Here is an 11,903-nt window from a genome sequence, read left to right on the forward strand (position 1 = left end):
TTTTGTAATATCTTGGCTTCTAAATAAGCTAGAACATTTTAACTGCTAAACCTACATTTTCAGGGTCAAGGAATCCAATACAAAGCTATTTTTTATTTTTTTATTTTTTTTATATCATCACATAAAAATGTGTAACTTATACTTTAAGAAATTGTCGTTTTTCTATTACTTCCATACGTGAGTCCACAGACCACAGTATGATCACGACAACCTTTTGCATTAGATAGTCTCGATGTTATGATTTAAACTTTTGTTGGCTTTTTGGGGGGATTTGCTAATCTATAAATTTTTGGATGTTATGGCAACAGCCAGCAACCAGTAAGGCAATACAGAGGCAGGTAAATCTTTAGCCTAATGGCATATTTAATGATCTTCTTTCGGGGTATGGGTAGTTGTTTTCCTCTCCACTCCACCATGCTCGGGGCCGAGGGGCTACCCTTTTACCACCCCGAGACCTGGTTGAGGGGCTCACCACATCATCGTCTCGTCATCTAGTACCGACAGAACATGCATCCCGTTGGGTGGGTGGTACACCAGGCAATCCAGGATAACATGGTCTGCGGTTTGGTCCTCTGCGCCACACTCGCACGACGCATTTGGGGCCAAGCCCCATCTGTGCATTGATGAGCGGAAACGCCCGATGCCGGTCCGGAGACGATTGAGCCTCACCCAGGATAGCCTTGGCAAGTCCATCCCGAGGGGCCTAGGGCCGGCGACTGGGATATGGTCGCGGAGTTTGGAGGTGTTTGCCTCCCACTCCGCGCGCCACATATAATCCGCCCATCCTGCCGCACTGATGTTAAGATCTCTGCATTGCTGCCTGAGATCCTGTGCGGCAGGCACAAATGGGTGTCTCGACTTGAGACGCTGGGAGGGCTCCGCTGTTATAGTGAGCCTATCGTGGAGCAGATGGTTATTAAGCTCCACGGCCCGGCAGGCGAGACGTGCTGTGGCTCCCATGCGGCAGAGGCCTGCGGGCTGGATGCCTGTTAGGGTGGGAAGGTTGTCCACGGGGGTAGGACGCAGGCATCCTGTCACAAACCGCAAGGCTTCGTTTATAGGCGAGTCGATGAGGCGGGTGTGGGCACTGCGACACCATACTGGGGCGCAGTATTCACTAGTTGAATAAAGGAGGGCTAGGGCTGCCGTGTGCAAGGTCTTTGCGCCGGCGCCCCAGCCTGAGCCAACCAGTCGCCTCATCAACGCCACACGAGCTGTTAACTTCTTGCGCAGTGACTCGAGGTGCCGGCGAAACGTGAGCGTCCTGTCCAATGTCACGCCGAGATAGATTGGCTCAGCGGAACATGGCAGGGGAGTTCCATCTAGGTATACTCTAAGCTCACATTTAGCCTCCCTGTTGTTAAGGTGGAAGGCAGCCGACACCGTCTTTGCCTCGCTAAGCTTCAATCTCCATTTCCGGAAGTATGCCACTAGTGTCTGCATGTCCTGGCTCAGAATCCCCTCCACAGACTGCCAATTTCCAGCAGAGTACACCATACTGCGAGGTCGTCTGCGTAGGCGTACTTCCGCGAGAGTGTGTTGGGCAGGTCATAGGTGTAGATATTATAGAGGAGGGGGGCCAGGACCGATCCCTGAGGGACGCCGTTCTTAAGGCGTCGAAGCCTGCTTAGCTGTCCGCAACCGGTGGTAAGGGTAAAGCTGCGGTTACGGATGAGCTCCATGATCATTCTGACCATGTGCCTGTCCGGCAGCAGGCGGAGCAGCTTGCAGGTGAGGCCGCGATGCCATACGGTATCGTAGGCAGCCGTCAGGTCTATAAAGACGGCCCCGTCTCGAGGATCTTGAAGGGGATGCATAACAGAGAGATGGGACGGTAACTCTTAGGGTCCCCTTCAGGCTTATTCGGTTTAGGGATCGCAACAACTAGGGCTCTTCGCCAGATTTTGGGGATCTTGAGTTGGCGCAAACAGGAAGAGAGGAACGCTCTCAGGCAGGACTTCAAGGCGGGTGCGGCATGGAGAATAAGCTCTGTATATCATATTTAATGATAAAAATAGGGAATGAAACAAAATAAATGAATGGGAGGAATGTGGGGAGTGTATGGTGTGCTGGTTGTTCTGTTTGTGGGATGTGTATTTACTCTATGTGTAATGACAGGCGGGTTGTGTCTCTTGACTATGTATAAGCGTTTATGCTATGTGTGATGTGATATGTGAATGGCGAGTCCAATGCGTGCCAATGTGAGCTGGGCTGTTAGATTAGTTCATCATCATCACTTTCGTGCGTCACAGCTTGGGAATCGTCATCGTTCTGGCACTGGCTGCTGCACATGTCGGTACAGGCTAAGTTCTTAGCTCTGCATGAACATCTGCCAGAAGAACAGTCAGTTTTGCATTTGCATTGTACCATCTCAATGATGGACTTTGGGGCTGGGAGGACGTCTGTGGTTGTTGGTTTAAGCATGCCATCCTCATGTTTGGAGTACCAATTTGGCAGGGGATCCAATTAGCCTATGGATCCTGCAGAGCAATGGCTGCCTGTGCCCATATACTTTTTTTTTTTAAGAAGAAGAATACAAAAAATTGCTTTGTAACTCCAACCATTGGATTCATTGACCCTGAAAATGTAGGTTTAGCAGTTAAAATCAATGTTCTAGCTTATTTAGAAGCCAAGATATTACAAAACGTGTGTATTATGGCGGCCATTTTGTAAATGCCAAGATGGCCGCCTTTCAGACATCTGTGCAAATGGAAACATATATTTTCTGATTCCTCATACAATGCCCTTTCCAAAAATGTATAGATTAGCAAATCCCCAAAAAAATCCCACGAAAGTTTAAATTGAAACATGAACCTGACTACACAGAAAAACTGCAAAATAGCTTTATACTAGCTTATCCTGATGTGATTTTGAAAATGTAAGGATACTGGGTGGTAGAACGCACATATCTCGGACAAGTCATGAAAGGAGGGTCCTGAAATGTGATCAAAGTGCAAAGATATCAAATTTTTCTTTCCTCACAGGGGTCATGATCCCTCATGGCTGTTCTAGTGTTAATAACCTGAGGAGACTTAGCTTCATCACATCGTGTGTCCTTAGGGGTCAATTCTTGTGAGCCTAGCAACTCATGTGTGTCTTTATTAGTGGTTAATTAGTAGAATTGACATGACAAGACACAGCTGTGTGTCACCCCTCATGGCTGAAACTCACTTGATCCATATTCTACAAGTGTTGCTGAGGACAGTGGTAGTAATCATGTTTATAGCCTTGGAAATATGTTGGTGTACAGTCCATTATGGGTTCCCTAAGCAATCTAGAGGTGGCACTTTTAACTGTTGAGAGATTGAGATAACGTTTATTGCCACTATGCATTACACATATAGGAATTTGCTTCGTCACCACAGCAAGTGCGTTTATACTTTTTTTCACATATCAAAAAACAGGACAACACAACAACAACACAGGACAGACAACAGTGCATTGGATAGTGCGGTATAAAGTAAAGTGCAGTGCAGAGTTTTTTACAGTGAGTCCAGTTCAGTCCTGGGCAGACTTGGGGGCGGGGGGGGGGGGGAAGCCAGAGTCATTTAACAGCCTGGCGGCTGAGGGGTAGAAGCTGAGCCTGTGGCGGGCCTTAAGTGCCTTAGGCAGCCGCAACCTTCTTCCAGAGGGAAGCAGGGTGAGGAGGCCGTGGCCGGGGTGGAAGGGGTCAGCCATGATCTTCCTTGCCCTCCTCAGAGCCCTGGTGTCATGCAGGGAGTTGAGGGAGGGCAAGGGACAGCCGATCACCCTCTCTGCTGAACGTCGCACCCGCTGCAACTTGGCCTTGTCCTTGGTCGTTGCAGCAGGGAACCAGGTGATGATGGAGTGGGTGAGGATGGATTCTATGATGGCCGTGTAGAACTGGACCATCATGGACCTCGGCAGCCTGAGTTTCCTCAGCTGCCGGAGGAAGAACATCCTCTTCTGGGCCTTCTTTGTGAAGCGCAGGAAAGGACCAAGAATACTTTGTATCACACCCCTCAAGGTTGAAACTCACTTGATTCATGTCCACTTGATTCATATCCACTTGATTCATATCCACTTGATTCATATTGACTTGATTCATATTGACTTGATTCATATCCACTTGATTCATATTGACTTGATTCATATCCACTTGATTCATATTGACTTGATTCATATCCACTTGATTCATATTGACTTGATTCATATTGACTTGATTCATATCCACTTGATTCATATTGACTTGATTCATATCTGCTTGATTCATATCCACTTGATTCATATTGACTTGATTCATATCCACTTGATTCATATTGACTTGATTCATATCCACTTGATTCATATTGACTTGATTCATATCCACTTGATTCATATCGACTTGATTCATATTGACTTGATTCATATCCACTTGATTCATATCCACTTGATTCATATTGACTTGATTCATATTGACTTGATTCATATCCACTTGATTCATATTGACTTGATTCATATCTACTTGATTCATATCCACTTGATTCATATTGACTTGATTCATATCCACTTGATTCATATTGACTTGATTCATATCCACTTGATTCATATTGACTTGATTCATATCCACTTGATTCATATCCACTTGATTCATATTGACTTGATAGTTGATTCATATCTACTTGATTCATATCCACTTGATTCATATTGACTTGATTCATATCCACTTGATTCATATTGACTTGATTCATATCCACTTGATTCATATTGACTTGATTAATATCCACTTGATTCATATTGACTTGATTAATATCCACTTGATTCATATCGACGATTCATATTGACTTGATTCATATCCACTTGATTCATATCCACTTGATTCATATTGACTTGATTCATATTGACTTGATTCATATCCACTTGATTCATATTGACTTGATTCATATCCACTTGATTCATATCCACTTGATTCATATTGACTTGATTCATATCCACTTGATTCATGTGATTTCTGAATAATAAGACGTCCGACAGGGCCATTTGGAGCAGCGCCACTGGTATCTCCACATTGGTGAAAACGCAGTCTGCCTGTCTGTCTGTCTGTTTCTGCCTGTCTGTCTGTCTGTCTCTCTGTCTGTCTCTGTGCATAACGCTTTTTTTTCGGATGACGGATTTTAAAAATATGCATACGAAAAAAACTGCATCAGTGTGCAAAGACCTTTAGTTGTGTGTTCTGCTGCTGACCCCCTCCTGTCCTGCGTGTGGCGCTGTAGAGCACCAGGCCCCCATGGACGACCAGGGGTCCCAGGTATCCCAGGCCGTCAGGGAGCAGCTGGCCAGGCTCACCCAGGGATGCCCTCAGTTCTCTGGCTGCGGAGCCACGGTGGCAGCCTTCGTCTCCCAGTCACGTGAGTGGGCGGAGAGGGAGGGGGAGGAGAGGAGAGGGAGGGGGAGGAGAGGGAGAGGGGAGGGGGGGGGGAGAGGAGAGGAGAGGAGAGGGAGAGGAGTCGGGGGAAGGAGAGGGGCGAGGGGCTACTGTACTTTCCACGTCACACGCACACCCTGGTAGTAACCCTCCTACACACACACCCTGGTAGTAACCCTCCTACACACACACCCTGGTAGTAACCCTCCTACACACACCCTGGTAGTAACCCTGCTACACACACACCCTGGTAGTAACCCTGCTACACACACACCCTGGTAGTAACCCTCCTACACACACACACACACTGGTAGTAACCCTGCTACACACACACCCTGGTAGTAACCCTCCTACACACACCCTGGTAGTAACCCTCCTACACACACACCCTGGTAGTAACCCTCCTACACACACCCTGGTAGTAACCCTCCTACACACACACCCTGGTAGTAACCCTCCTACACACACACCCTGGTAGTAACCCTCCTACACACACACCCTGGTAGTAACCCTGCTACACACACACCCTGGTAGTAACCCGCTGATATGATGCGTTTCTGTGTAACTATATGCCAATTGTTGTGTGCCTATCAAATATTGCAATACTCATTGTTTAACCTTAAACATATTTTAGGTGTGCCCACTCTCAGTAGTCAACAACATATTTAGGAGCAGGCACATACCATATCAAGTAACAGTGAGACCAGTTTAACTCTAAGGACATAGGAGCCTTAGCCCAGTGGTCAGCAAGAGCAGAACAGCATGAACACAGCATAGCCATGTATGGGAACTAATGTCAAGTATTGTAAGTTACGAGGTAAAGCTATTTCCCTCTCTGAGAACTGTATATAAGCTGTAACAAACATCAGTACTGGGCTTGGCATCTCTTTGTGCCACAGCCAGGCTCGGCACCAGCCATGTCGTAGCCATGCTTGAAGCTTGGACTTAACAGAGCATGCTGTCTTGGAAACATCTGTACATGGGAATGCAACCCAGATCTGCCTAATACAATGATTACGATTCAACCTTCTCTCTGAGTCATCAATATATAAGTTCCGGCCACGTGACCAAGAAAGATCTCCTTATATCAAATGGCGTCACGAACACATTATCAAATGGCGTCACGAACACATTATCAAATGGCTTCTAACGAACAGGATGCTAGATTCAGCGAAACAGGTAAGGCACAATGTAATTATTTGCTTAACCTGAATTGCTGTTCTAGAACGAATCTAAACATTTTTCAAAAAGGAGATGTATTGATATTGGAAAGTACTAAATAAAAAATAATTAAAGTTTGAGTAGAAGGCGCTGTATAGTCAAAGACGGTGGTCAAAACACTGAGAGTTAGGATTTATTGAGATTCTGAACTTTGTAAGGAACAAAGCAGAAGTCTATTATGTTTATCTGTAAGGTACAGAAATATATTTATTGTGTATTAAGTTAGGGACAAGACCTTAAATACGTGATTGAAAGCACAGCACTTTGAGGAAAACTACGTTTGAAAAGATTTGGCCATAATATTTAAAAGACTCTAAGAGAAGTTTCAATCAACATAATTGATTACTAAAACCGCATGTCTATTAACATCATGGGAAGCAAACTACTATGTATGGCATGCAGAATGTTATCACTAAGAATGAAATAAATAACAACCATATTTCTGAACCAAGCTTCACAACAGGGCGTGAGTGTTAAAACTCTGACCCTAGGCTATTAATAGAACGGAGACTGCTCCTGTAACCAAACACACACACACACACACACACACACACACACACACACATAGAGCTACAACATACAACAAATAGACAAATTTGTCTCATATTGAAATTATCATGCAAATCTGTGTTGATTCAGCAGACATATAACATTTTGATTGATTTAGTGAACAGAGAAATACGCATTAAGACTCTAAGACTGTGAAACATCAAAGGAGGACATTTCTGATGGAGAAAACACAATTCAGCAAGAAAGACCTGGAATGTATTCTGACAATGCCTGTCAATTCTATTTCCTGACAGAATCAAGGAAATCAAGAGACATTGAGCGAAGGACTCAGAGACCGAGATGCTGTTCAGATCTGGTCTATATTAACCATTGCAGAAGTGGGGAGAGAATGTTGCAGATGCTGAAGGAAGCTATTGCCGGATGAAACAAGAGAAATGAGACAAACTAATGACATTTCAATGTGACAAACAATGGAAATGTTAATTCTTATGATTTAAGACAGAGACATGATGATGACAAGAGAGACTTACACATACTTTTATGTAGTCATAATTGTTCAATTGTACTGACGCACGCAACTAACAGTGTCATCAGCAGTAAACAGCTGAATTCAACAGCACGAACTTACAAACTTTCTTCTAGGAAATTCTAAGGGACGGGAACAACAGTCCAGATAACCCAATTAACAAACTTATGCTTAACATCTGTATTTTTGTTTCCAACTGTTTCTGAGCAGGTTAATTCCACAATCCATTGATGGAGAGCCTTTAGACTTAAGTCAAGAAAAGGAGGGGTGTAGTGTAATGATAATGCTAAAATTGTCTTAAGTTAATAAAACCTATTAACGCTGTGAACAGAGGCAAGAACACGTGCAAGACTGATGACCATCAAAGAATCAAATAGCACTCCTTGTTACCAGAAACACAAGGCCGTTCCTTTGATTGAAGATCTACTTCCAGACATTGTTATATTGACATATAATGTACTTTGTATGATGGAACCGATGCCTAATTTATTTCTGATGTGGTCATTCATTGACTTTATTAAGAACTCCATATGTTTTTCAATAGAAATAATTTACCAGTCAAATTAATCTTACATCATGGGGAAAAAAAAGAGTGAGCTGATATGATGCGTTTCTGTGTAACTATATGCCAATTGTTGTGTGCCTATCAAATATTGCAATACTCATTGTTTAACCTTAAACATATTTTAGGTGTGCCCACTCTCAGTAGTCAACAACATATTTAGGAGCAGGCACATACCATATCAAGTAACAGTGAGACCAGTTTAACTCTAAGGACATAGGAGCCTTAGCCCAGTGGTCAGCAAGAGCAGAACAGCATGAACACAGCATAGCCATGTATGGGAACTAATGTCAAGTATTGTAAGTTACGAGGTAAAGCTATTTCCCTCTCTGAGAACTGTATATAAGCTGTAACAAACATCAGTACTGGGCTTGGCATCTCTTTGTGCCACAGCCAGGCTCGGCACCAGCCATGTCGTAGCCATGCTTGAAGCTTGGACTTAACAGAGCATGCTGTCTTGGAAACATCTGTACATGGGAATGCAACCCAGATCTGCCTAATACAATGATTACGATTCAACCTTCTCTCTGAGTCATCAATATATAAGTTCCGGCCACGTGACCAAGAAAGATCTCCTTATATCAAATGGCGTCACGAACATTATATCACCCTCCTACACACACACCCTGGTAGTAACCCTGCTACACACACCCTGGTAGTAACCCTCCTACACACACACACCCTGGTAGTAACCCTCCTACACACACACCCTGGTAGTAACCCTCCTACACACACCCTGGTAGTAACCCTCCTACACACCCTGGTAGTAACACGCCCCAGGTATGATGATGCTGATCATACTACTGTAGAGAGGCATAAAATATGGCGAGCTCATGTTCTGGTAGACTGTTGATCTCCGGGTTCCCTTTGTGTGTGTGTGTGTGTGTGTGTGTGTGTGTGTGTGTGTGTGTGTGTTGGTCTCAGTTCTGTGCATGTGTACAGTGCCAATCTGGCAACCTTACTAGTGGAGACTGAACCAGGTTACGCAGAGCTTCAGAATTGGCAGCTACGCCCCGCGGTGGTGTAGCGGTCTAAGCACTGGCCACTAGTGCATGCTGCCCACCGGGGCCGGGGTTCGTATCCCGGCTCGCCAGACCCGGATATGGCCAGGGCACACACGGGGAACGGCATATTGGGCGGCCGCTCCCGAGGGGGGTATAGGAGTAGTTCCGGACAAGGATCCGTCGCGCAACAGCGCCCCCGTCTGGTGCTGGAATAACGGTGCTGGGCTCGAGGAGCCAGTCAGCTAGTCTGGGTCTGGGTAGTAGCTAGTCTGGGTTCAATTGGCTACCAAATTGGGTGAAAAAAGGGATAAAATCTGGAAAAAAAAAAAAAGAATTGGCAGCTACAGTGAATTCTGAAAACATTATTTACCATGAGTGTTACTGCTCTGCTTTTTACTTACTTATATCAGAGCATGATTAGTGGTTGGTCCGGAGGCCTACATGTCTAGTTAAATGCATTCCACAGCATTGTAATGCTTTTTAGCTGCACTGGCCTAGACTTCCATCTATGGCCATGCTGCCCTCAACCCTGACTGATGTACCTCTCCTCCTCAGGACGGAATTAACCTTTAAAGAAGGAGCGGCTCAAGTGGAAGAGTGAGTACCCCATGACCGAGGGCCAGCTCTGCAGTAAGAGAGATGAGTTCTGGGACACAGCCCCAGCCTTTGACGGGAGGAAAGAGATATGGGATGCGCTCAGAGCAGCAGCCCTGGCTGTAGAGCGCGACGACCTGGAACTGGCACAGGCTATAGTGGACGGAGCTTGCATTACCCTGCCACATGGTGAGTTAAGACACACACTCACTCATGCACGCAGAACCCTGTCTGTTGCTCTGAGATTACTGTGATGGTTACATAATGCTCACAGGGCAGCGTAACAAGAGTGGATACCTTGATAGACAGGATGGACACACACTTTTTAAGCGTGTGTCTGGGTTGTCAGCACATGTTTACTCCCGATATTAACACTGGCTCAGCCATGAGGTGTCATTTGACCCCTGTGAGTACAAAATAAATTCTACCTTTGCACTCCATCAAATCTCAGGACCCACCTTTCATGATTTTTCCTAGATATGTGCGTTCTACCACCCAGTATCCTTACATTTTCTCCCAGCTGACTGCCTGCTAGACTGAACCATCTACAACCCTTAGCCTGCTAGACTGAACCATCTACAACCCTTAGCCTGCTAGACTGAACCATCTACAACCCTTAGCCTGCTAGACTGAACCATCTACAACCCTTAGCATTTACCCTTTTGGGGTTTGCTGATCTAAGATTAAGAAAAATATTGATGGCTGCTCTATTTTGTTGTTGTTGTTGTTTTCTTTCTCTTTTTAACCAATGGGGTTAGTGGAGATGCGGTGGTGGTTAGGGAAGGTTCTAGAGGTATGGAGCTTAGTATTAGTGGTTAGGAGTGGAGTTTTTTTCTTTTTTTCGGCTGAGATGGTGACCGAGGGTCTTTGAGTGTCTGATGTTCCTGTTTCTCTCCCCTCCCTTCTAGGTACTCTGACAGAGTGTTACGACGAGCTGGGAAACCGCTACCAGCTCCCCGCCTACACTCTAGCCCCTCCCATCAACATCATCACTGAGCGCACCAACGAGAGCAAAGCCTCTGAACACCCTGAGCAAGAAGCTCCACCCCCTCCTCCCAAACAGGAGTTCCTGCTGCGCGTCCGCCTGTCATCAGGTATACTGACGTCGAATACCAAAACTACTCCTAGTCCGTATCCCCTACCCCCCCCCCCCCCCCAAGCACCTTAGGGCTACATGAGAGAATTGGATATGTATGATCAGTATGGTAATGGTCCCTTGATGGTTCTGCCACATTGTGTATATACCTGTACATTCCTCACATCTACACAAGCACCTAGGAGGTAGGGGCAAGGGGTTGATAGGGGATGAATGATTCTCAGTGCACAATGGTTCAAATGGCAGCAACAAGTTGACTTGACTCTGTGTTTTTGACAGGTAAGGACCTACGTCTGACGGCCAGCATGGCAGACTCCATCTCCCACCTGAAGAAACTGTTGCACGGGCAGGAGAACATTGACGTGGGCCACCAGAGGTGGTTCTTCTCTGGAAAACTCCTCACCGACAAGACCCGGCTTCAGGACATCAAGATGCAGAAGGACTTTGTCATCCAAGTCATTGTCAACGAGAACCCACCTGTCATACTCTAACTGAGGAGAGGGAGTGAGAGAGAGAGGGAGTGAGGGAGTGAGAGAGGGAGTGAGAGAGGGAGTGAGAGAGGGAGGGAGGGAGTGAGAGAGGGAGTGAGAGAGGGAGGGAGGGAGTGAGAGAGGGAGAGAGGGAGTGAGAGAGGGAGTGAGAGAGGGAGTGAGAGAGGGAGTGAGAGAGGGAGTGAGAGAGGGAGTGAGAGAGGGAGAGAGGGAGGGAGAGAGGGAGGGAGTGAGAGAGGGAGTGAGAGAGGGAGGGAGGGAGTGAGAGAGGGAGTGAGAGAGGGAGGGAGTGAGAGAGGGAGTGAGAGAGGGAGTGAGAGAGGGAGGGAGTGAGAGGGAGTGAGAGAGGGAGTGAGATAGGGAGGGAGTGAGTGAGAGAGGGTGGGAGAGAGGAAAGAGAAGGTCTTCCATGGTTTTCACACTAAATTGTTAACCTATTTTGTACTGTGGCAGTGCAGATATTTTCACATTGTATTTTCCAGTGAATAACTTCTGAAAACTGGACTGGCCTGATAACATATCTGTGCTGTGTGT

General features: G+C 45.9%; 1 protein-coding gene across 1 annotated transcript in view; it reads left to right on the forward strand.

The window, feature by feature from the left end:
• LOC308162495 (ubiquitin domain-containing protein 1-like) overlaps window positions 1-11,369 on the forward strand; it is a gene marked incomplete at its 3' end in the record, with an annotated part of 28,061 nt that extends 16,692 nt beyond the window's left edge. Inside the window, exons 2-4 of the mRNA XM_080536644.1 lie at window positions 9,744-9,971; window positions 10,691-10,876; window positions 11,158-11,369. Coding sequence (XP_080392770.1) covers window positions 9,797-9,971; window positions 10,691-10,876; window positions 11,158-11,369 — 573 coding nt within the window. The 5' untranslated portion in view covers window positions 9,744-9,796. The remainder of the gene's footprint in view (window positions 1-9,743; window positions 9,972-10,690; window positions 10,877-11,157) is intronic.
• Between the last annotated feature and the right edge of the window lie 534 nt (window positions 11,370-11,903).

This window comes from Nansenia antarctica, assembly GCF_963989245.1.
Source record: "Nansenia antarctica genome assembly, chromosome: 1".
Taxonomy (NCBI): domain Eukaryota; kingdom Metazoa; phylum Chordata; class Actinopteri; order Argentiniformes; family Microstomatidae; genus Nansenia; species Nansenia antarctica.